Source organism: Phyllostomus hastatus, unplaced genomic scaffold (genome assembly GCF_019186645.2).
Source record: "Phyllostomus hastatus isolate PE091 unplaced genomic scaffold, TTU_PhHast_1.1 phas_contig_80, whole genome shotgun sequence".
NCBI classification, from domain to species: Eukaryota; Metazoa; Chordata; class Mammalia; order Chiroptera; family Phyllostomidae; genus Phyllostomus; species Phyllostomus hastatus.
This window is the reverse complement of record NW_025333960.1, coordinates 46369321-46393011: the sequence shown is the minus strand read 5'-3', so window position 1 is coordinate 46393011 and position 23691 is coordinate 46369321. Positions and strand designations below refer to the sequence as shown.

General features: G+C 47.6%; 1 protein-coding gene across 13 annotated transcripts in view; it reads right to left on the bottom strand.

Annotated features, from left to right (window-relative positions):
* The window catches only part of NEDD4L (NEDD4 like E3 ubiquitin protein ligase), a 293932-nt gene that overhangs the window by 116224 nt on the left and 154017 nt on the right, over positions 1 to 23691 (bottom strand). For 6 of the 13 annotated variants that reach the window (XM_045850050.1, XM_045850051.1, XM_045850052.1 and 3 more), the window contains 3 exons: positions 16381 to 16462; positions 13766 to 13804; positions 10715 to 10768 (listed from right to left, as the gene is read on the bottom strand). In XM_045850050.1, the coding sequence (XP_045706006.1) occupies positions 10715 to 10768; positions 13766 to 13804; positions 16381 to 16462 (175 nt within the window). Of the gene's footprint in view, positions 1 to 6139; positions 7480 to 10714; positions 10769 to 13765; positions 13805 to 16380; positions 16463 to 23691 lie in introns of those variants that run through there. The other 7 variants (XM_045850042.1, XM_045850046.1, XM_045850045.1 and 4 more) reach the window with 5 other exon arrangements.

The following is a 23691-nucleotide window of genomic DNA, read 5'->3' as shown; positions in this document are numbered from 1 at the left end:
CTTAATATGCCTGGTAAGGTCCCTACACCCCATCCCAACGCCCCCCTGACCCCTAGAAAGAGGTAAGCAACCTCATGACAGATTATAGGCCGAAAGCATGTGCCCTGAAGTTATTATACGGGGGAAGGAAAAGCCTCCAGACTCACCCTGATCTATAAGGACTAAGTCACAAATGAAGGCAGTGTAAATTCCAAGGACCTGGAAAGGTCGATTTCCTAGGGGAAACTCGAATCCCTTCCTCCCTGGAGGAATGTCCTTACTTTCTGCTTGCCCAGTGGTATATGGAACAATACTTAAGACCAAAACAAACACAGAATGAATGGCTTCGAAAGAACAGGCAGTCGGGGCGGGCACGTAAAGGAGCTGCTACAAAGTATCTGAACACCAAGTACAGCAACACCAGCCGAACTAGAGAAAAGAGGGCCTTTTCCAACTCAATGTATGATCCTTTTATTCCATTTCATGGCCTCTCTCTGCCCGAAGCACTTTATCCAAAAGTGTCAAAACCGTCCATGGCTCTAAAACGACCAGAGTACAGGATAACAGGCAGTGTCCTTGAAACACAATCTACTCCACGCTCCATCCCGAAAGCTGGACTTCCTGGTGAAAGGTGGCGACGCCGGGGGACCACCTGAGTGTCACGTCAGGATGGCACACCCCCGGCACGACACCAGAGACGTCCTCTCAGGCCCACCGATGCCAGGCCGCCTGTTTCGCTCGCTCATTTATATATTTTTTAATGTTCCTCTCTATCCCGGTTGCCCAAGGAAGCCCTGGGAGAATACACAACAAGAAAGTGAAAAAGGAAAACCCCCTGAGGTCCCTGCACCCCGTGATGTGTGCTAAGTCAACATCACTTCTAAACGTCGTGCAGTCATCTCCATTTGTCCAGAAGGGGGGGGGGGAACCCCAAAGACCTCGTGTAATACGTATTTTGGCTAATATTTTCAACACTATCCATACTTCAGGCCTTTTAAGTCTTTGAATTGGAGCTGGGTGTACACAGCGGGCGGACTGTCTGAGGCACGGCGTGGAACGGTACGCTGCCTCCTGTGAGTCAAAGCACCTGGGTGATGGCAGGCAGGATGCTCCCCAGCCAGTTCTGGGCTGAGTTCCCCGAGGCTTCTTTGGACATCGACAGTGGAAACTTAGATACGGTGGCATTAACCGTTTCAACATCATCCATGAATATCCTGCCTTTTCCTCACTACTGCAAATGCCTTGAAAGTATCGAGAAGAGTTTTATAACGGGTCAGTGTATTTAGGGCAGTAATCTAGCTCAGCAGTAATCAATCTGCTGGGTTATTTCAAGTTGCACAAATAGGTTACCGTTGAGATTAGCCTCAAGTAGCTTTAAACCATGACCTTCTACAAAGAAACGCAGCATCGATTAAACTTGAAGGTAACTCTGACATGGAGTCAATTTCTTCTGGTATTGTGAGCTTTCATGTAGCAATAACACGTATTAACATGTATTATAAAATTACAGATTTATTTCAATGCCTAGGAATTCTGCCTCCAGGCTTAGCCACGTGAAGCAGCTGTGGCATTTATGAAAATCCTCTCCAAGGAGGTGTCTAGTAAAGCCTCTTCCCAAATCCTGCCCTCATGTGTAAATCACACAGTGTGGACATTTTGCATAGGTTAACACTGGATTGCTGACACCTCGGCCTGTAAGAAATGAAAGTAAATGTAACCCCTGGAAACATTACAGCAAAACGATGTGGTAAAATTGTAACATGCGGGTAATACCAGCTAAATGTTTCAAAGTTTCAAAACTCAATACAGCAAATACCAGCAAAGGCCCTTGTCTGCAATGCAGAGTTCAGCGGCTGCACCATCGCAGAAGAATGTTCCGGCTCCGTGGTGCCGATGACCCAAGGGACACACACTCAGGACCGACGAGATGACAGCAGAGGGATATCACAGCTAGTTATTAAAGTAAAGGTTGCCAGGCACGCCTCAAATTCATGCCGCCCTGGGTCTAAGGCCATGCTGATGAAACCCTGCGTGTTCCCAGTAACCTCATCACCCTCCCCGGAGAAAGGCTTGTACGTTACAGGTACTTGGTTAAGAAGGAAAACCCTAACGGGAACACTGATTGGGCCCATCCACATAGACTGCTCCATTTAAACCTCCCCATAAATCTGTGCGCTGGACATGTGTGCCCTCACTCTTCACCGACGAGGGAGCGCACTCCGAGAGGGCAACTAACCACCCCAGGACACAGCAGCTAACCGCCGAGCCCGGCTCTGCGGCCTGCAAGGGTGCCTCCTCCTGCCCACAGGCCAGTGCTGCCAGGCACCGGGTGCAGTTACTGCTGTCAGGACTTTCAGCAGAAATGTCACATCACAGGAAGCATCCGGCTGCTTTCTTTGGCTACACACACTTTTTAATTGTGCAAAGAAAGGCACAGTCTTAACATTCCCTTGACACGCACACAAAGCAATATGCCAGTATACTAGTGGTCACGACCGGCTGGAACAGTCAGTGAAGGGCCTCGGTGCCCCACGGCTGTCTGGCAGGCGGGCGAGAGGATGCTCCTGCAGTCGGACAGTGGACATGGACCACGTGAAACACACGAGGGCACTTTGCAAGTGCTGAGGGGCTATGGCAACATGAGCTCTCACTGCGAGCCTCGTGTCTGGGTGTGAAAACGCACATCGGTGTCAACCCCTGTGCGCTGCCCACGACGCTGTTCAAGACATCCCTGAAAACTGTTGAAATTGTGGCACATGATACGGGAACACATGACCACAGCAAGAGAAACTGCTACTCTACACAAGGGGGTTAAAGACTTCACAGGATCCAGTCAGAAACTGAGTCAATAAAGGAACACTAGCTTTTCTCCTTGTCCACTGCGCGGTGGCTGTGTTTTTCAATGTAGGGTGCTTTAGAAATATACTCACACAATTACTTTTCAGGGTAAAAAACGGACACCCATTCATGCCAACATTTTTCTGCATAGGGAAATCACCCTTTTCTAAAAGAGAGGCAAACTAAAATTCCTCCCCAATAAAAAGACAGTTTGGATAGTCCTTTGTGTTCAGTGAAATGAATGTTTAACCACAAGACACTGCACTGCTTCTGCGGAGTGCGTGTCCGGCAAGAGGGGCCGGGAGAAGTCCAGAGAGCCCCGGCAGGGAGGAAGAACATGGCCTTCACTGGCAGTGTGCGCAGTAGCGGGTGTCAGAATGTGAGTCTTTGCCGCCCCCCCCCCCCCCAGGGGCCTTCCTCCCTCCGTTGACCATAAAAACTCAGTGTCAGCAAGAAACCGCGACAGTCTGTGAAGCTCCCCACGTACCTGGTGTAATGTTATATGCACAGTGGGCCTTAAACACTCAGTAACATTAACGGGATTAAAAGTGGCTGCTGAAGCTCACACAACACAGAGAGCCTCACGGCCACTGTGGGGGAAGCCGCGGTGAAAGGGGGGCTTGAAGGCTGGTAAACGGTGATTCGGCTTCCTCGGGGTGACTCCAACGTAGTTTAAGCAGCTCACAACCAGATTGAATAACTCAAAAACTACTTTAAGAAAATCACTGACTGCTAATAATGCCACAAGTTGAACTGAGATGTTCGCAGACCTCTTAAAATGGTGTAACTGACCACTGGAAGAACAAACTTGACTTTCCTGAGGGTTTCAGACCGCCTGGGAAATCTGTCACCACGAGGGGTTTGTTCCCATGTATCTTTTTTCCCTAGGAATCTAGCTGGTTAACATTTTTTGGGGTCACGTTGCACTTGAAATTTATTCACGGCAGGATGTTTGGGAGGCATGAACTGAGAAAAGTACTCTCAGCAAATTAACCTTGCAATAAGGTCTAAGGCACAGATACTATTACGAGCGCTTTCATTCAAAGGAATCCCGAGTGATTCTCCCAAACAAGATTTCTGACATCACTGACAAACCAGGTCGCAGTAGATTTCAGTGGATTTTTCACGTACGCGAATAATGAAATCATACGCGCTTCTGACTGAAGCAGAAGATATTTGAAACATCAAAACAGTGTGGTGGCAGCCAGACTGCAGACGCCCGGGTGAAATGTTTTCCCTTAAGATAAATAAGGCCGTGGCAGCTGCTGCCGGCACTTAGCGCCCCTGCCCATATGGAACATGCACAGAGTGTTGAATGGGGCAGACAGTTTTCGTGCGTGAAAAGTTTTATGTTTGCTTCTTAAAGGGAGAAGTTTCTGCTTAGAAGAAAACCAGCTTCTTACCAACCACTTACAGAGTTATGTATGGACACAAAAACATACCTGTGAACACAAAAACCACTGTGTGCTGAAGGAACTTCCTCTCCAAAAAGAGCCTTGGAACTTAAATTCCCAAATTTGAAGAAATTTGTTTCCCACTATAATTGTCCCTGCAAGCAACTTTCAATAGCCCTTGTATGTAAGGTATATATGGAAGTGTTAGTATATTCTATTTATTTTCTAACTACATTAGAAACTTGAAGCCAAATGAGACCCTAATTAATTATACAAATCCATTTGTCCTTGATATCTCACTGCACAGATAATTTAAGATTTGGGTAATAAAACAGAACAGTTATCACAACTTCAGGAAAGGCCTTTGGTTTGTCCACTGTCCTGTGTGGAGTGGCCCCTGTCTTGCTGGGACTGTGCTGCCCACAGCCGAGAGGATGGCACTGGCTGGGGGCGAAGGTTAGAAGCTACGATCATGACAAAATTCTACTGAAATCTGAGCCGCTCTATAAAAATAATACTGGTCCAGACCAAGACAAAGCACTTGGACATGTCCCAGTAAAGGGGTTAGAGATAATAAACAGAAAGTGCTATGGAAGGAATAAGAAGAAGAAATAGGTATACCTAACACCCAGAATAATATAGTAATATTTGCATTTAGTATCTTATAATCCCTTCGCAGTGACGAAAACCAGTGATAGAGCAGTGATCAAGGTTATGCGAATGGCCAAAAATATTTCTCAACATACAGCCGTGAATTAAATGATGATACAACTGCACTCAACCAACCACTTTGAAACGTTGCAATTCACAATGAAAACCCACACAAAGTCCCCCAGGCATTTCATAATCACACCCTCAAACCGGCAATCACATGAAGTTGAGGGGGAAAATTCCAATCCTTTGAAAGGCGCTTGTTCTCTAGTAAAGGCCCATACTGGCTAATGGTCACCGGGAACAGAAAGCTCACGGATGCAAGTTTTCATCCCACCACCAGCCGAGGAAGCTGCAGAGTCATCGTTTGCCTGGTGGGGTTCGCAGCTGTCTTTCTGGGCTCCATGTCACTGACAGGGAGCGAGCAAGGGCGCGGGAGCAGCAAGGGCCCAAACCTGCCCTGGGGCATCCGTTCCCGCAGCTGGAGACAGGGTGCTGACTGTTCCCTGCACAGCATCCCAGCTCGGACTCGCACGGGCAGTGGCCGGCCTCGCAACCTGACGGGCAGCCGGTCTCCGGCCGGTTTCACCTCGGCCCACCGGCCAGTCTGCTTCAGAAACGCATTGCCTACCGTCCCCTCTAGTCCGGGATTAATGGGACAAACAAACAAAAAAAGAATAATAAGAAAAATGGTAACAAGGGCCGACCCTCCACAGCAAAAAGGCCATTAGGAAGAACTGGTCACACTTTGTATATACCCTTGATTAAGAGACTCCTCTCGAGATGTTGGCGATCCTCTCTCGCCTGGATTAGAACTATTTTTAAAGGGAAGTGTGGCCTCGGGCGATACTTGCAGGCAGCTTTTAAGTGCATTTCCAGCGGCGATGTGTTGAGGCACTGGCTGATGAATTTAAGGCAATAAAATGTTGAAGTGCTGTTATTCAGAAGGGGGGAGGACGAGGGAGAGTGTTTGGATTTTCAAAACAGACAGAGTTGTTTGACTCTGAGGACCTGAAGCAAAGGTATTTTCTGAAAGGCGAACTAGTTTCACGGGCTCTGCACCAAACACGGGGGCACAGATGGCGTCCCCACAACTTTGCCAGCCGCACAACTTCGCCAACCATTAAGTTACACTGGCCTGAAGCTGGGAAACTGCGGGGGGTGGGGGTGGGAGGAGGAGGAAGTTTATTTTAATTACGCTGCACAATAAGCTTTCTGAGCGCGAGTCAGTCCTCTCCCACCGGCCGGCCCTCACACGGAAACGCAAGCTAACTTACCGGCGCTCTGGCCACTGGGGAAGCTGGGCTGGTGGGGTTACTCTCCTGCGGAGCCTGGGGAGATTCCTCCGGTCCCCGAGTCACGAGAATTCTGAAATGCTGCTGCCCCGCATTCTGATCTTGCCTGATCTTAAACGTGCAGCCCTGACCCTGCGGAGTCCTTTCCACGGAGTTCGTCCTGTGGATTTCAGGGGCCACCCTGCGGCCCCGAGGTGGTGTCTCTGGGTGTCCCTGGTGGTCCCGCTCCTCCGTGGGGCTGCTGCGTTCTGCGCGAGGCTGTGTGGGGTACGAGGTGCTCCTTTCCAGCCGGATTCGGGGGTACCGCACCAACCTGTCCCCCTTGGTGCCGGTGAACCCAAAGTTGAAATCACCACCCGAACCTGACATGCCCGGTGGTGGCTGCTGCAGCTGGAAGACAAAGCACCTCTTCCCGGAACTTCCAGAAGCATCTGGAACGTGCTGTAGGGACCAGCGCCTGGGCTCTGGAGCCGAAGGGTTGCCCTGGCCGTCGGCCCCGAAGGGCATCAGCCTCACCTGGCGCACGTCGGCGCTGGAGGCTCGGTGCTGGATCCGGAGCCCACCACCTTCGGGTCCCTGGGTGGCTGAAGGCTCGGCCTCTTCGCGGCCATCTGCAGCGACAGGGCCCCGTGCTCGGCTGCCACAAGTGCCGTTGACTAGGGGGCGTGCACTCCTGGTGGTCCTGGGAGGAGAGCTCTCGCGGGTCTGGGGCTCTGGAGGCTCCGGGCAGTGGCCCAGAGACACGGACCCCGCATCGCCGTCCGGGCCCTCAGGCGGCCCGCACGCGTCCGGGGCCCCGTCCGCCGCTTTGCGCTGCAGCGAGATCTGCACCGAGGAGCTCCGGGTGGGCCGCGCGTCCACGGGGCTCAGCAGCTGCGGGATGAACATGGACGAGCTGCGCTTGAGCGCGCCCACCGCCTCCGGCAGGCCGCCACCGCCGCCGCCTCCTCCGCCGTCCTCCGCCGCGCGGGGGGCGAAGAGGTGAGGGCCGCCCCGCCGCGGCAGGGTGTGGAATGCCATGAAAAAGTCGTCTTCTCTCTCCTGGTCGAGGATCTCCGACTCGGGGGCCGTGTTGCTGCGGCCGGAGCCAAAATGAAACCGAAGCCGATGGGCCATGGTGCCCAGGGGGGCAGGGAGGGAGAGGGCGAGCGGCGACAGCCCGCCCGGCACTGCCAGAAGTCAAAAAGCGGAGACACAGACTCCAAGGAAAAGCGTCCCATCTGCCAAACCTTTAGCACTGCGGCACCGACAGCGACAGATAGCAGAAATAACCCAAGTGGCGAGCGGCATTCCAGGCATGATTGGATAAGAGCAAAAAGCTCTCATCCGCACTGTGACAGAGGGTAGGGCGGCCAGGACCACATGACCGCCGTCCCCCTCTCCAATGCCAGCTTGTGGACTTAGTGGAGTTTTCCCCCCTCTCGCTCTCATTTTTTTTTTTTTTTAAGCAGCCCAAGAGCCTGAAACGGCACCTTCCCAGCTGCTGCTTTTTTCCATCAGACAGGAGTGGCCCCAGCAGGGAGCTCTTGCAGCTGACTGCTGCAGCAGACACACTCTGAGCCACGCTGCCATAAATCTCTCCACATCGCGCTCCCAAGACAGTTCTTTCCACCCCGCGGGGCCCTCGGACGCTCTCGAACCAACGCGAGAGCTGGCACTGAGCACACGGAGCGAGCCACGGTATTTCCCCACCTCCACGCACGACTGAATGACGGGAGCAAAAACGCTCTGGCCCTAGGAAAATCCTTTCCCGAGCCTCGGAGGTTACAGTCCTGTTACTTATGATAGGGCCACACGACCCACATGGAATGCAAACGGACGAAACGTACTCTAAATACGGCCGCACAGCCCGCAGAATCAGTGCCCCTTTAACGCTAACTAGTTAGACCGTGATCTGCAGATCACGGTCACCAAACAGCTAAGGGAAAGGAGGACAACGTGTAACGCCGGCAGGGAGCAGGCTGTCTCCTGCTGGGGCAGCACTTAAAAAGGCGTGTGTCTGTCTGAGTTGGTGTCAGACAGACTGTGTCTGTCACTGAGGGAAGAAAAGGAACCCAGCTGCAGAAAACATTTTCTCCCATATGTCGGAAGGAAAAAAAAAATACAAAAAAATAAAATAATACACCGCCCCTCCCCACAAAAAAGAAAAAAAAAGAAGGAAAATTGAAGAAGGGTGTACATGTGCTTTTTGTTGTAAGTTAATTCAAATACCATACAGAGAAAAGACTGCCCAGAGCTGTCTTCCAGGGAGAAGTCAGCAATATTCACAGAGCTGGGATGCAAACATGGAATCTTGCTAGTTTTGCAAAGGGCCAAGAGTAGCTAAGGGAAACGGAAAAAAGAAAAAAAAAAAAGGAAAGGTCCTCATTCAAAAAACTGTCATCGGATATGTAGTTAACTTGGAAGTATTCTGTGTGTTTCAGACTGACAGTTTTCCGTGACCCAGAAACACGGGTTACTTAACAAAGAGGTTTATTTAGGAGGGAGTGAAAAATACCAAGCTGCAAAGAGGGACAAAAAGTTTATTTTAAAATCCGCAAGGCATGGCTCTGTCAACAGCTCAGGAGCCGAGGGTGTGGAGGAATTAACCCCGTGTTTACACACATGCAAACCTGTTTTCTGAAGGCATGTGTTTTAAATGCCAAAAGTGATCTGTGGGAGAGAAATGGAAGCTGGTTTGTTTAATGCTAAAACTGCCAAACACCCCTACGGTCATGCATTGTCTTAGCTGGATTAAGGGCCAAAGAGAAAACCACCAGCAGCAGCAGCTGCGTTCACTGCAAAGCTCTTCTGGGTTTGGAAGCGCTCCTGCAGTTCCGGGCCTGTGGCAAGGGCACCTCCACAGTCCCTGGGTTGGATAATGGGAATGGGAAGCGAATTTTCTATAGAGAATTTCTCTTAATAGGAGAAGACTAAGTGATGAATTAAAACACATCAGACAAGAGGGAATTTTCCCTCATCCTTGGCCCTGCCTTTACCGTAAAGAAGTGTTATTATACTCAATAAATGAGAGAGTGAGAATTAGTCCACCACTGCATCAGTGACTCCCAGGACTTTATACCACTCCACCCAACACTGCCAAATTCACCGTCTTTGCTGGGTGGGGATGGGGTGGGGAATGCCAAGAAGGGGAAACTCAGCAGACTCCCCCATGCAACTTAACATGAAAATAACTTCACCCCCAGAGCAGACCTGAATGAGTGATGCAGTACAACTAAGTATCACCCAAGGTGAAAGAAGGTGAGGTCAAAGCAAAGCCACTGAGACCCTGAATGTTTGTATCAGAAGAGCTATCCGGTGGTAGGCGTAGGCCGGAATCTGCTGGCTTTCTAATTTGGAGAACAATACCAAGCAGAGGAAATGAAACACACTCCCAGAGTCTGTAATCAGGGTGAACCGCCTGGCTGTTCAGTGCCAAGGACCTGAGACTAGGAGAGCTGTGGTTCCCTCCAAGGCATCGCTGCTGACCGCTGGAGCACCACCACTGACGGCTGTGTCTGAGTCACCAGGGCCCCAGGCCTGACCTCTCTCAGCGCCAAGGGCGGGGAGTTCGGTGATTGAGCTGCACTTGAAGTCTCCTCTGGATCAAAGTTGAGTCTACCAACCTCAAGCTATTTAGCAACTTGGAGTTCCCGTTGAGTTCTACAGCAAGAAAGGTTCATATGAACATTCATTTTAACCTAATAATACGGGTAAATTTAAGGGAAAGGAGATTTGAGGGACAATGCACCTCACTGAGTTGTAATACCACCTCCGAGAGAGAGAGAGAGCACCTTGAGCGGGCACACGAAGCTCGTTTTCACAGCCGGAACCCCTGACCCGTGGGTGCTTGATGTGGGCATTCTAGTCCGGGAACTGGCAGGATGCTTCACGCCAGGTTTGCTTCCGAACTTCCATTTCTCAAATGAAATCTTAGTTTACTACATCCAAACCTCTAAATATAATATGTACATAGCTACACATCTGTAGCTCACCCATCTATCAATCTCTGTGTAAAACAGCAGTTGGCATCAGTCTTATGCCTCAGGCACACCTTTGGTTCTTTAAAGGTACTTTCTATTAATTTCCCTTGAGGAAGTACCACTTTTAAAATACAGCTTAATTTCACCTGCTAAATACAGATTCACTTTTTGCGGTCGACGGTTAATTAGATTTTTATGTTCCCGAAGGGAGGCACCACAGATTCCCATTTAAAATCCCTGGAAGGTCTGTCTGCAGGAGTGATGGCCTCTCCATGGGCCTGCCTACCAGTCTGCATTCCCAACAGAAGACCTGGGCATGCTGTTCGATGTATCACCCGTGTGACTTCCACTCACATCAACTGTGGTTTAACCAAAAAGAATACACATACACCAATAAAACTTCTGTCCTAGCCATACAGGAATATTTGCTAGAATCACGAGCTAGTGACGGAACAAAAATAAAGTCTTCGGCGGCGGGATGTGTACTGTCGGAAGTACAGCAGAACCAGAGAGCTTTAAAAGAGGCTGCTTTAAGAATTAAGGTGTTGGTTTTTTTTTTAAAGTGAAGCAAAAACAAAAACTGGGAGCCACTTACCAATCTGTTTTCATCAAATACTTCAAACAGGAGTCTGTGATTAGATGGGTTTACCTATTGGGACAGAAAGAGTATTTCAAAAACGGTCAGAAATAATTAAAGGATGAAATACAAGATAAAGAACAGAATGCTTTGTAATGCACCCACATCAACTGTGTAATTTGAATAATTGGCTTCTTCTGGACATCCTGTATCTACTAAATCCAGTTTCCTATTATTTATTTCTGTATTGTTCTATGCCAAATACTGAGGTATATTAAAAGAAAAAAATGCTTTTAGCTGCTTTTCTACCATGAGAAAGGATAATTCTAAACAGCTGTAAAGAGTTTTGCAACCTCCTCTACAAAAGGTATGTTCATGCCCCTAGACCAGTTGATGTTCAAACTTTTTCATTTCATGGCAAATATAAACTGCTAAAATTCTGCAGCACACCAAAAAATATACTTTCTGTTGATCTGACAAAAAAAATAGGTTTAATTTTGATTCATTCATACCAGACAGCTATTGTTGCATTGGCTGTTGTCACTTTTTTATTTGACAATCTAAGAGAAAAGAGGTGAGTGCCCCTGATGAAATAGTCAGGTTTTGCAGGTTTTATAAGGTTTTGCAGCATGCCAGTTGAAAAATTGCTGCTGTAGACCAAGGTTACACCTGCACAAGGTCTACACCTAAGGATATCTCTTAGGCTAATAACAATAATAATATAACAGTAATAATTAAAATAATGAAAAAATAATAAAAACAGCTAATTACTATATTGTGCTTATTTTTTCAGGCACTATCTTCTTATTAAATATCAAAAAACACTTGGTTCCGTTTAATCTTGACCACACCCTATGATGTACAACTGTCACCCCAATCTTGCAAAGGAGGAGCTGAGGCCGTGAAGTCAATTGCCCACGAGCCCACAGCTAGCACATGCAGGGCAACCAGAACCCCAACCAGGTCTGGCCTGCTTGTCTCCAGGGCTCACGCTTTGAACTGTTAGAGAGACAAAGAAAGAAAAGATGCCCACCCCACCTTTCCAGCAACCCGTGGGGGGTCAATGTCAGAGCTAGTGAGCTTTCAGTGTCTTTTGGCTTCTTTCTGTCTTTTCCCCCACACCTCCCCAAAGTAGCAGGAATCATCATTCAGACTCAAGTATCATTTCATACCAACCAACCACATGTGAGACATGGTGGCAGGAGCTCGTGTTTCCGTTCGCACAGAAACCCCAGACACAGCCCTGTGCCCATGCTCTGTCCTACGTGAGCGGTAAGGAGCCCGCAGAGAACGTGAGTCCCTGGGTGGACTTTCCAGGGTCAGGAAGACTGCATGCTGTGGATCCTGAGAGGGGACCCCAGTCTGCTGTCAGTGAGTCCCTGCTGCTCTGTGATGGAGAACGGAATGAAATGACACTTCACGTACGGCACAGAGAACAGGACTTGTGCCTCTGGCTCCCTGGCCTGTCCCGTCCCTTGGTCTGGTGATGGAGCAAGCAGACGGAGGGAGGGTCTAGTGTCTGAGCTCCGTGAGGTGTTGAGCTGCTGACCAGCACATCCACAGGTTGTGGCAGGAGCTGGCACACAGTAGGCCTGCAGTAATGGTTTGTGGAATGAATAAAACAAAACTATGTTTGTAAAGAGCCAAGAAGAATGGAGTTTACATATGTATCTAGCCGAGATTAGCTGAAAAAGATTTTGGATGTACTAAAATTGACATAAGTGTGGCCGAGGCGTTAAACTGAAAGGGTGTGAGTAAATTTGGAATTTTACAGGTAGAAAGCTCTGTCTGAGAGTTTACGAAGGGCCAGTAACATGTATCTGTCCTCATTAGCTTTCCAGTCCTTCACGAACTAATTTTAAATACATCCTATACACAGGATCTCACCAAGTACTTACACACCAATACCGTATTTCAGCTCTGAACATAGCAGAAAATGTACAGAGTGATGAGACTTTGGAGCACATAAAACACTACTGTAATTGAAAGAAGAAATCAGGACCAATTACAATGGGTCTAGTGATAATACTGTTTTTGGGAATTTACACTAATCAAAAGCTCTCCTCTGGAACATTTCTGAAGGTAAAGCAGTTTTTAATATCACACCTATAGAGACAATGAAAATATATGCATTTTGCCCTGGCCAGTGTGGCCCAGTTGGTTAGAGTGTCGTTCCGTAACCAAAGGGTTGCGGGTTCGATTCCTGGTCAGGGCACATGCCTAGGTTGTGGGTTTATTCCCTGGTCATGTCATGGCATGTATGGGAGGCAACTGATTGATGTTTCTCTCCCTTCCTCTTTCTCTAAAAGCAATGAAAAAAAAAATGTCCTCAGGTGAGGACTATATATAAATTTTGAAGAGAAAAAAACACCCCTTTCTTTCCATCACATACCTGAGCAGTTTAGTATTTTCTAAATTTCAGTACAAAAACCCCAGCAACCACCACAAAAACTCACTGAATAGTAACCTGTTAATTCACAGAATTCAGTTATTTCTACATGTAGCTCGCTCTTCTAGGCATTAAATATAAAAGGTTGAGGAAATTTTATCTAATTCAGTGATATTTAAACTCTGGAAGTAGTTTTACACTACACACACACACACTCACACTAAATATCTGAACTACAAAAATGTTCCTTCCTAACTGGAACGTGATTGGTAATGTTTATTAGGCTTCTTTGTAACCGTGTCACCTCTAGCGTTTCAGCCTATCTCCAAAAGAATCCATAACCCACATCTCACAGAGGTAAATTAGCTATTGGTTTAATGATATTTTACCTTATTTTTTTTAAAAAAAAGTTTGAATAGAGAAGCTAAAATACGATATTTAGATAGTTTCCTTTCCAGGTCCCTAAAACATTCCCAAAGGAAACAAGTCCAGACTTTGTCACCACTCCTCAGTCTGAAAACCTGGGGCCCCTCAGGAGGCTGCCCAACCCTTTCTCACAGGAAAAGCAATTTCACAAAAAAAAGTTAGCAAGTTTTCACACAATATGAATCTATTAGGATAATGAGTATATCAATTTAGTTATCAATTAACAACTGTTACAAAAAAAATGAAAGACTTACTCTAAAATAAAATTCTTCATTCCATTTTGGGTTCAGCGTCTGGAAGAGAAATCATCTTGTAATATCTTTTACAGTCTTTGAAACTAACAGTTTCTAGTCCAATGCAGTCCACATATTTTGCTTAAATTTTTTTAAAAGCTATGAGATTCTCAAAATAGCAAAAAAAAAAAAAGCGTTTAGTCAATTATTTGAAACCATTCTATAAACCAAACTAGATGGGGAATGGGATGTATTTATAAAACAGATGATTCATAGATAAGAAACTATAAATCGCAAGATATCAACCAGAAGGAATAACATTGGGAACCCACAAATAGCTACCACCATGAAAACATAAAGATCTCTTTCAAGAAATTAGCATGGATATGATTATCCTATCAAGGAGAAGAGAAATTTTGTTCACTTTCCTTAACCTGCATGCTACAAACCCATTTTGGAGAGAAATAAAGCAGGTGGACGGAGGGTGAATGAGTTCACTCTTTATATAAATACCCAAATTTGAAGAATGGCTTATAAGAACAATATTGATGATCAGATATATAACAAGAAAAACCCTGCCAGTTATAAACCAAGAGTAAATTATTTTTTCCCAAAATATTCTTCTCCCTATCCTTCGGTCTTTCTATCCATTCATCCATCCATGTCCATATCAATCCATTTAAGTGTATATTGCACAAGAACATTGAAAAGATACTTTGTTCTCAGCAAAGGCAATAGATTGACTTCAGACATCCTCCAACACCAAGATGAAACAGGTACTCTAAAAGAATACATAAACATATGCACATACATGTAGTATATATATGCTTGTGCATTTTGGACATTCATAACACTCTTAAATAATACACGTTTCAAAAATTACATGTAAAAATTTCAGACTGAAAAATCACAACCTCACGAATGGTTACAGATATTTTGTGGTCAGAATATTTGCCTTTATTAACCTTACTTCCTTTAACATGCTAGTGCAGGGAGAAATGAATAATAAAAGTAATAACAACAACACAGTGAACGATAAAATTAAAAAAAAAAAAACCCACAGAATTGGTATAACACTGAATTGGCATTTAAAAAAAAATCAGCACCTTCCCCACCCACAACTCAACAGTGAATCCCGCCCTAAATAACGAAGGTTTCATACTTTCAGCTGTGAATGGAGCACGGATGGCGATGGGAGAGAGGAGGGGGAGGGGCGGGGGACCAGGCAGCCAGCGAGAGGCATGGCAGGCCCAGGCCTGCCCTGGGCTGCAGCGTCCTAGGGACCAGGTTCATGGAAATGCAGAGGGGAGGAAGCAGAGGGCAGGTGAGGGAAGAGAACAACGAGAGACCACAAAAAGCATGAAGGGCCAGGAGCACGGCCCCGCGGAGAGATGGATGGATGGAAGCATTTCCGAAGCCCCAGCGATCCCAGCACAGTAAGTAATACTAACCAGGAGGCTGGCTGCAGAGAGAACGGAGCAGCCCCGGCCGCGCGGCACCCTCTACCGTGCAGAGGAGGGAAGAGGCCCTCCCCTCGGAAGCAGACACTTTTTAATACCCCAAATCCCAGGTTTTGGCCGCTTTGGTTCTCCGCTCCCTCCGCGTTCAGCAGGCGACCAAGTCCCGGCTTGTCTTCCCTGCACCGCGGGGGTCCCCGCTCCACTGACAAGTGAACCGGTGACAGCGCCTAATGCGCCTCACACAGCACACAATGGCCTCCCTGCTTCGCCGGCATCCTCCCCACTAATCAAAACACTTTTAATGCCAGGCCGAATGCCAGGCGGAGGACACACTACAGCTGCCGCTCCTCGCACAAATGACCTGGCCACGGAGCCCGGGCGTCTGCACAATAGCGGGAGAGTGGCCGTTTTTCAAAAAAAGCCATCAAGCTCTCCAGGAAATGCTTACCACACTTGTCTCACCCCCTCCCCGCCAAAGGTAGGGAGGGAAAAATAGTAGCCATCCATAAACAACACTGAAGCACAAAGAATAACAGCACTTTTCATTTTTTAAAAAATGCATCTTCGACAAATGCCCTAAATATGGAGTAACTGTTTTATAAAAACACAGAGATAGATGAATTAAAATATAATCATGGAAACATCTTTAGTGGAATCATGCATGTGGAATTTATATGCGCATAAATGTATTTTTATTAGTAGTATTTTTTCATCTGTTTTCATGTAGCCAAGCAAGTTATTTTGCTTCCTTTAGAAATACTTGTTTCAAGTTAAGCCCTTCTTTCGTGCCTACCAATTCCCCAAGTGACTCTATTTCATCAAACATATATTTAAATTATTTTAAATCTCTTTATGAAAAATAACAAGCCAACAATAACAAATCCTTGTTTTGCTGTACTCTTTGCAGGGGAAAAACTTGCTACTTGTAATAACCCTCATTTTTAGAATACTGTTTTTACAGACATTTAACTAAAAGCCAGAAACAATATCTTCTTTGGGTTGACACTGAAAAGTTTGGTCTATCTTGAATTTACAGATTAAATATAATGGAAGCTATTTAAAAGTAAAAGTTTTGCCATCTTAATTTTAAAATATAAACTTCTACAGAACCAAAATACATAATCTAATGGGATTAAATTATGGCTAAAATGAAACTTAAGGAGAATGGGCACCTACCTTTTTAATTGTTTTTGTCTGTACCAAAGCAAGTTCTCTATTCTCATCCGCTACGTACAATGACAGTTTCACATACGGATCACTGCAAGAAAATATTTCAGATTTAATAGGATTATACTTTTCATTTCAAAATTACAAAAAAAGAAATTAGTCAAAACTTAAGTGAAAAGGCAAATATCAGTTAATAATCCAATTTATGTAAGTCCCACAGATGAAGCAGTCAAGTTTTCCACACGCCTACTAAGTAAACACACAGAGAAGTTTGTCAATGAGAGCCAGTGATATCTATTTAGAAGCGAAAATATCATGAAGCGGATGGTCTAACTTTCAAGATAATTTTCCCTAGTAATTCAAAATATTTAATCTGCAGTAGTTTTTTTCCCTAAACAATCAGATTCTGAAAAGATTTCAAGAAAAAAATCCTTAAAAGCATACAAAATTTGTTCAGGTTAGCAAAATGTAGCTAAAAAATTTAGTTCATGTTTTATTTATATTGATTTCCACTATTTACATAAAAATTATTATTTTTTAGTGGAGGTAAAAGATATTGTTCATCTAAACCAACAACTATCATCTTATAGAAAACAAAACAAAACAAAAACTCAAAAACAAACTAAGGCCTAAGAAGTCGAGGAAAATTTGCCTAAACTTACAGATTTCAGGAAAGCCCAGATAACATTTCAGGTTTCCTGACTGCAAACCCTATTATGTCCTTGGGAAACTGAAACCTTTTAAGAAGAAGTGTATTAAAGGGTTACTTAATGTGAACTATCTAGTTACTAAGAGTTTTGATCAATCCACTCACCTGTCTTGTTAACCTGGGGTAGCTCAAATCTGGTCAAACTATGCTCTACCAAAATTTGGGGTCCAGGTTCTTCCACTTACACCTGACACCCCGAAAATTATAGAAAGGGCTCCCCTGTATGCAATCCCCCAATCCCCACTCATCTAGTTACACCTACAGCTGATAACTGATTTCTACGCGCTTTGAGAAATTATTCTTTAGAGGCTACACCTTGACCCTTAACATTTATTTTGCAACTTCCAGGACATTTCCAAAGATTACACAGAGTGTTGCTGAATGCTGAAGACTACATTGATTTTTTTTTTGGTGCCTCAATAAATAGGCCATCCTTTGAGGAAAGAGAAAGATGAGATAAATGTTTGGCAGTAACAGGACTACACTCAATATCCAAAAAATAGATATCAAAAGTCAGTGGAAAAAATAGCCTTCATTATGGTATTTATTACCCATAAAATACATCTTAGTGTAAGCTATAACACATCTCTGTAAAACAAACAAACAAACAAACAAACAAACAACCAGCAACAGAATTTGCTCGGTTAGATTCTGAATGTTCTGGTTTAGAAAAAGGCTAGACTACAGAACACCTGCTTCTTTTTTAGAGGCGTCTACTTCTTTTCTGGACTCCTGCAGCCTGAGAATGAAGATGAACCAGGAGACAGACCTAGTCTAGGGTCCAAGGCCCCAAGAACACCTCTCCCAGTCAGGGTTCACGTCTGGGTACCGAGTCCATTGCTACGTGCTTCTCAGACTTGAGCAGAACTGCCTGGGAGAGGGGACAGTTAACACATAGGCTGCTGGGCCCCATCCCCAAAGACCCCCCAAAGATCCAGTAGGTCTGGGGTAGGACCCCAGAACTGGCATTTCTGACAAGTTCCCAGGGGTAACGATGCTCTTCATCCATGAACCACACTGAGCACCAGTGTTCTAGATGGTGTTTGAAAAGAGTACTTCTTTAGCTGCAGAAACTAATATTCTATTTCCAGCCACCAAGCTATGGCTAAAAAAAGCACCAGGGCCCCACATCTCTGTTATCTCAAGCACAGGTTCCCAGTACGCCCCGGAGGTGCACACGCAGGCAGACACACCCGCAAGCCCACGTCACGCCGAGAGCCGTCTCCTGCTTTCCTGGCCTCAGCTACCGTGGTCGCTGCCCATTAGATAACTGCAATAAAGCGCTGAGTGCTCTTTTAATAGAACATCCGCGCTCTTCTGCGAATCATTCATTGACCTCAGTGTGTGTCCCCTAAATAGTTTACAGTAAGCGACACACACAGTTGGGGGTTGGCGGTGGCTTCTCTAAGTCTGGGACGATGTGTGTGTCCTGGCTGTAACAAGGCAGGCAGGCACGCCTGGGCACATCCAGGTACAAGCAGGGACCAGGGTGTCTCCAGGAAAGATCAACCAAGAAACTCCTGAAAGGGAATTCAGCGTGGAGAGAGAACCAAAGGCCAAGCTCTGGGCGCTGATGAAGGAACAATGGGGTGCAAGTTCAAGGGGCGGGAACACAGGGTAAGGGATGGGCTGGTTAAAGGGCAGGAAGATGTAAGTTCAAGGGAGGTGCTGTGGGAGCTGCCCGGGCTGGTCTCAGGTTCCTCCTCCCTTTCTGATGGTACAGCAGTACCATTCACATCCACAGATATTTACGGTCCAACTATACAGTCCAAGGACTCTGCTAGGGGCACACACCAGTGCCGGCGAGCTGGGGGAAAGGGTGGGCCAAAAGGGGCGAAATCGACGCAGGCCACACATGGACATCGGCGCATGGCCCTACGTAGAACAGGTGTGAGGATACCCGCCTCTGCCCACTTCAGCGAGGTGGAAGCTGGCGCACGCAGCAGAGACATGGGTCAGGGCATCGGGAATCAGAACACGAACAGGAAGGTGCCAGAGCAGCCTGAACAGCGATCGATTCCACCTCAGCTGTCAGCACACCTGGCACCGGCACCACCGTCACCACCAGCCCAGCCCCCGGCCACCAGGAGGCATCCAGTCCTTGCCTGTTCCATGCGAGACACTTACTTACATGCATGTCTCCTTACATGATTCTCACTGCAAGCTTATGAAGTTGGCACTTTTTCCAGGTGAGAAAATGAGACAGACACCAGGCCGTGTGCCCAAAGTTAATCAGTAAGCGGGGGAAATGGGAAGGGAGGGATGCAGGAGCGCTTGCTCCAGAATCCGGCTCCTGCGTGCACGCTGCACGGCCTCACTGCACGTGCTGCCGCTGACCACCAGGGGAACTGGCTGGAAGGGACGGCCGGGGCCCGGAGCTCCTACCACTCGGCCACGTTGGGAAACACTTTGGACGTGACTGCTATTATGATACAATTTTTATCTTGGCTGCGGTAGGAGGAGGAACGAGATGCCTGAGCCAAGTGTCCACTGGGGAAGGCCACACCTTGAGATCGTATTTTCTTTTCAACATTCCAGAGAACGAGCTGTGTGACTCTGGACACGTCACGTCAGCACGCGGAACCTTCATGTCCGCGTCTCCAAAACAAAGGGGTTGCGCTGCATCCGTGGTTTTCGAACTGCGGAGCCTTGGTTCTGGGTAACTGTCTCAGGACAGCCACGGTATGTGTACATTCCACATACCCTGTTTTGTAGATTGGGCTTCTATGTAAAAAATTCTTGGACAGGGTTTTAGAAAACTTAAAAATAAAAAGTTTTAAGGCCACTAGACTGGATGGCCTCTTTTGGTTGGAATACTCTCAATCTCAGAACAATTCAAACTCATTTCTCATTATTCGTAAGAACCAGAGCTCTGCCCATCCGAGGTAAATGCGTAATTTCCCAAAGATAGAGGAGCAAGAGGGAATAAGGTCGGAACCTCTACCAAGAGGACAGACACACAGGGAGGGGCCAGCTCTGAGTATGAGAGACTGCTCTTGACTGTCACTGGGCTGGTATTTCCCTGCACATGTTACCTACCAGCTTCTAACCAATTACTCTACTAGGTACCAAAAATGTAACATCTAAGTAACCAAAACAAAAAGGGTGTGTGTGTGTGTGTGTGTGTGTTTGTGTTCGAGCGCACTCGCACACATGTTGGGGGCAGGGTGTAAGCCTAAGGGACAGCAAACCTCATCACCAGCTTCTTTTCAAATGCGTGCGTGGTGTTTCAGCCCCTGATGGCCTTCGTTTCTGAACGCGGTGCTCTGCAAGGGGCGCACAAGGGAGACTTCAGCTGCCAGAGACTTTTCACACGACTCCACACGAGCCCTCTGAGAAAGACCGAAGTCCTGGAAGAACCCTCTGCCTCCTAAAGCTGCACCTCGCAGATCCTCAACACATTCCCCGCCTTCGCTACAGGAGGTCAGCTGAGCCCAGGGGTCAGTGGTCAGCTGTGTTTCCGATGACCTCATCTCTCCTAAAGCCTCGGAAAGTTTAGGAAGGACACACAAGTAGCTCATCAGCGATTACTATTAGAGCAGGTAGCATGGGGCATAGGAACAGAGGGTTCTGGTTTTCACGTTACTCCCTTTTACACTGTTGTTAAGATTTTGCTGCCGCTGTTCACCGTTCACACATAACACTTTCACAATAAAGCAAGACAGGTGGGGCGTGGAGGGGAGCAGGCAAGCAGACCATTAATCCCTCCTCCACCGGAACTTCTGCATTTGACACCCTTGACCTTTCCACTGCAGTCTCAACTCTCAGCCTCCCCAACCTCTACGTGACCTTCAGACAGTCACGTGATCACTCTTAACTTCAGACTGCTTATGAATGAAATGAGACTGGCCACTCCTGCCTCAGAGTTACTGTGAGGGTCAGAGAACGAGGCATTGACACCAGCACCCAGCCCAGCACCAAGCACACGGTACATGTGCCCCGTAGGGGACAGCCATGGAAATGGGGGTTCCATTCTTTTTTCTCTCGCAAGACTTTGGAGGGTCTCTGTTACTTCTCCCGAGCCCCTGCTTCCGCTGTGACTGCTGATTTGATCTGACACAAATACCTCAGAGCACACCGACAGCACACACTTTCCCTGCTTCCTCATTCCTCGGCCCGTGCAGAAGCCCCCTGGGGGTTCCCGGTGGAGACGAACAAACTGGGAATCTTACCTACAACAGAGTTCACTCTTGGCAACTTAGCTGCACCGCCCCAGTGGCTGGTGTTCAGTACGATTCAGGGCTGGCAGTGACATTATTCTCTATGAAGCTCAACGCTTCATGGATTAGATGAGAAGTTCTATTTTGCAAAAGAACTTGCGGCTCCTTTTCACTTTCTCTGCATAGTAAAAAGCTACTTAGGCAACACATTCTTCCTTTTCAGCCTTTAAAAGGAGACAACAAACTGATAACAGGATTCGAATACCATCCTATTTACTGGGTGCCCACCACATTCCAGACAAGGAGACGGCATGGGGAACAACAGACACGGTCCCGGCCGCCATCGGGACGGGGCTCAGAGAATGGAAGCAATGATCGTGGCCGGGAGCCAAGAATGGACCCTGAGTCACAGCACAGCAGTGGCTCCTGACCTCATGCGCAGCAGTGGCACCTGTCGTCAGGTGTCTGGCCCCACGCCAGGCCCGTTACCTCACCGTCCCTGGGGCTGAGGCCTGGGACTCTTCACCGACCAAGAGTTCCAGGTGATTTCTGTGCACTGGTCCTCTTCCCTCCCCTGGACAACACCCCCACCCACCCCCCACCAGAGAGAAGTCTTTGGGGATGAGGTGGGAGGGCCCAGAGCAGAGTGAGAGCTCCCCGGGGGGAAGAGCACTGGCGAAGGCCCAGCAGTGGGCTATAGGACTTGGGGACAAAAGGCAGCTGGAGAGGGAGCCCCAGTGCAAACCACAAGGGACTTGCATGCAATTAAAGAGGGGGTCATTGCCCTGGGGCTCCACCCTGGCCCCCCCAACCCCCATTTGCAGTGGCATGCCTCTGGAGGACTCGTGTACCTGCTTTGGGCCTAAGTTCACCATCTGTCTAATGGGGATAATAGCAGTACATCCTTTATAGGGAGGCTGGTAGGAAGACTCAAATCACAACAGTGTCTGACATGCAGTGAGCACTCAGTGAATGTTAGCCACTCCCACCACCACCATCATCATCATCATCACAGGGAGAACTCGCAGGCAGACTGGTTCCAAGGCAATAAAGCAGTGGGCTGGGAGACCAGCTGGAAGTCTCCTGGACCAAAGAGTGAGAAGGGGTTCATCAGAGGTTGTGAGGATCCAGAAGAAAGATTGGGAACACACCCAAAGGTGTACTCCAAAGAAGTGGGGGGCCGAATGAGCATGGTGAGCAGGTTAGGGGAGGAGAGGCTGCGTCCACGCCAACCTCCAGCTCTCGGGCCTGGATAACTGCGTGCAGTCTCAGGCTATGCAGTGGCACTGGTGCTCCCACCCCCTATTGGACCAGCAGCATCAGCCGCGGGAGAGCAGGATGCACCACAGACAAAGCCGCCCTGACCATTCTGACACCATGAATTCCAAGGCAATGCTTGTGGCCTTGCTTTTGTAACCCAGGTCCTTTTACAGAGCTCTCTAGACAAATCAGCCCATCACACGTGGGGCTCCGCAACCTTTTGCTGCATGTCTGCGACGACGCATTGGCCTAAGTCTGCGGGGCGTTTCAAACACTAGTGCTCTGTCATCAGAGAATCCTAAGGATTTCGTGTGATTTAAACTCAAAGTCTCAAATGTAGAATTGGCCTCCAAATTTCTATGTCTAGGCTGGGGGCAGAAACCACAGAACGCACCCTGAATGACTTGAGGTCCCTCCGTAGTTTTCACTAATGGACTTTGCACTGAGTGTGTAAAGTCCAGAGAAAAAAATAGCCGGGACATGCAAGCTGCTCACTCACAAGCAAGACACCGCATCTGCACACGAAGACTGACCTTTGAGTAGGAAAAGTTGGAGGGTGACACCACCTGATCTTGGACACATGAGCCACGCCAGAAGCTGCCTGAACTCAGTGGTGAGAAGACAGGCCCTGTTACCTGGAATGAAATCTTAGAGAGTCCAACAGATGGTTGAACCAAAAAGCCAGAAGTACCTACCCCCCCACCATGAGAAGCCACCAAAAGACCTTGGTGACTTCTCAAAAATCCATCCTGATTTGGGGGGCGGGGGGGGAGCCTTTGTAATTATTCTCAACATGGAACACAGAACTGAAGATTCTGCTTCCCCTCTCTGGCACTCTTTCCAGTCGCGTCTCTCATATTTATTTACTTTTAGAGAAAGGGGGAGGCAGGTAGAAAGAGAAGGAGAGAAACATCGATGTGATAGAAATTATCGATCGGCTGCCTCTGGCATGCCCTCAACTGGGGACCTGGCCTGCAACCGAGGCATGTGCCCTGACCGGGAATCAAACCGGTGACCTTTGGGTTTGCAGGATGACGCCTGACCCACTGAGCCACACCAGTCAGGGCTCTCCAGTTATCTCCAACAGGGCTACTCTAGGGCTACTGCGTTGCACCGATCTCACCCAGGTTTGAGGACTTCAGGGAGGGTTCCCATTCCATCCCCACTATCCATCACCACTAAGCAACACCT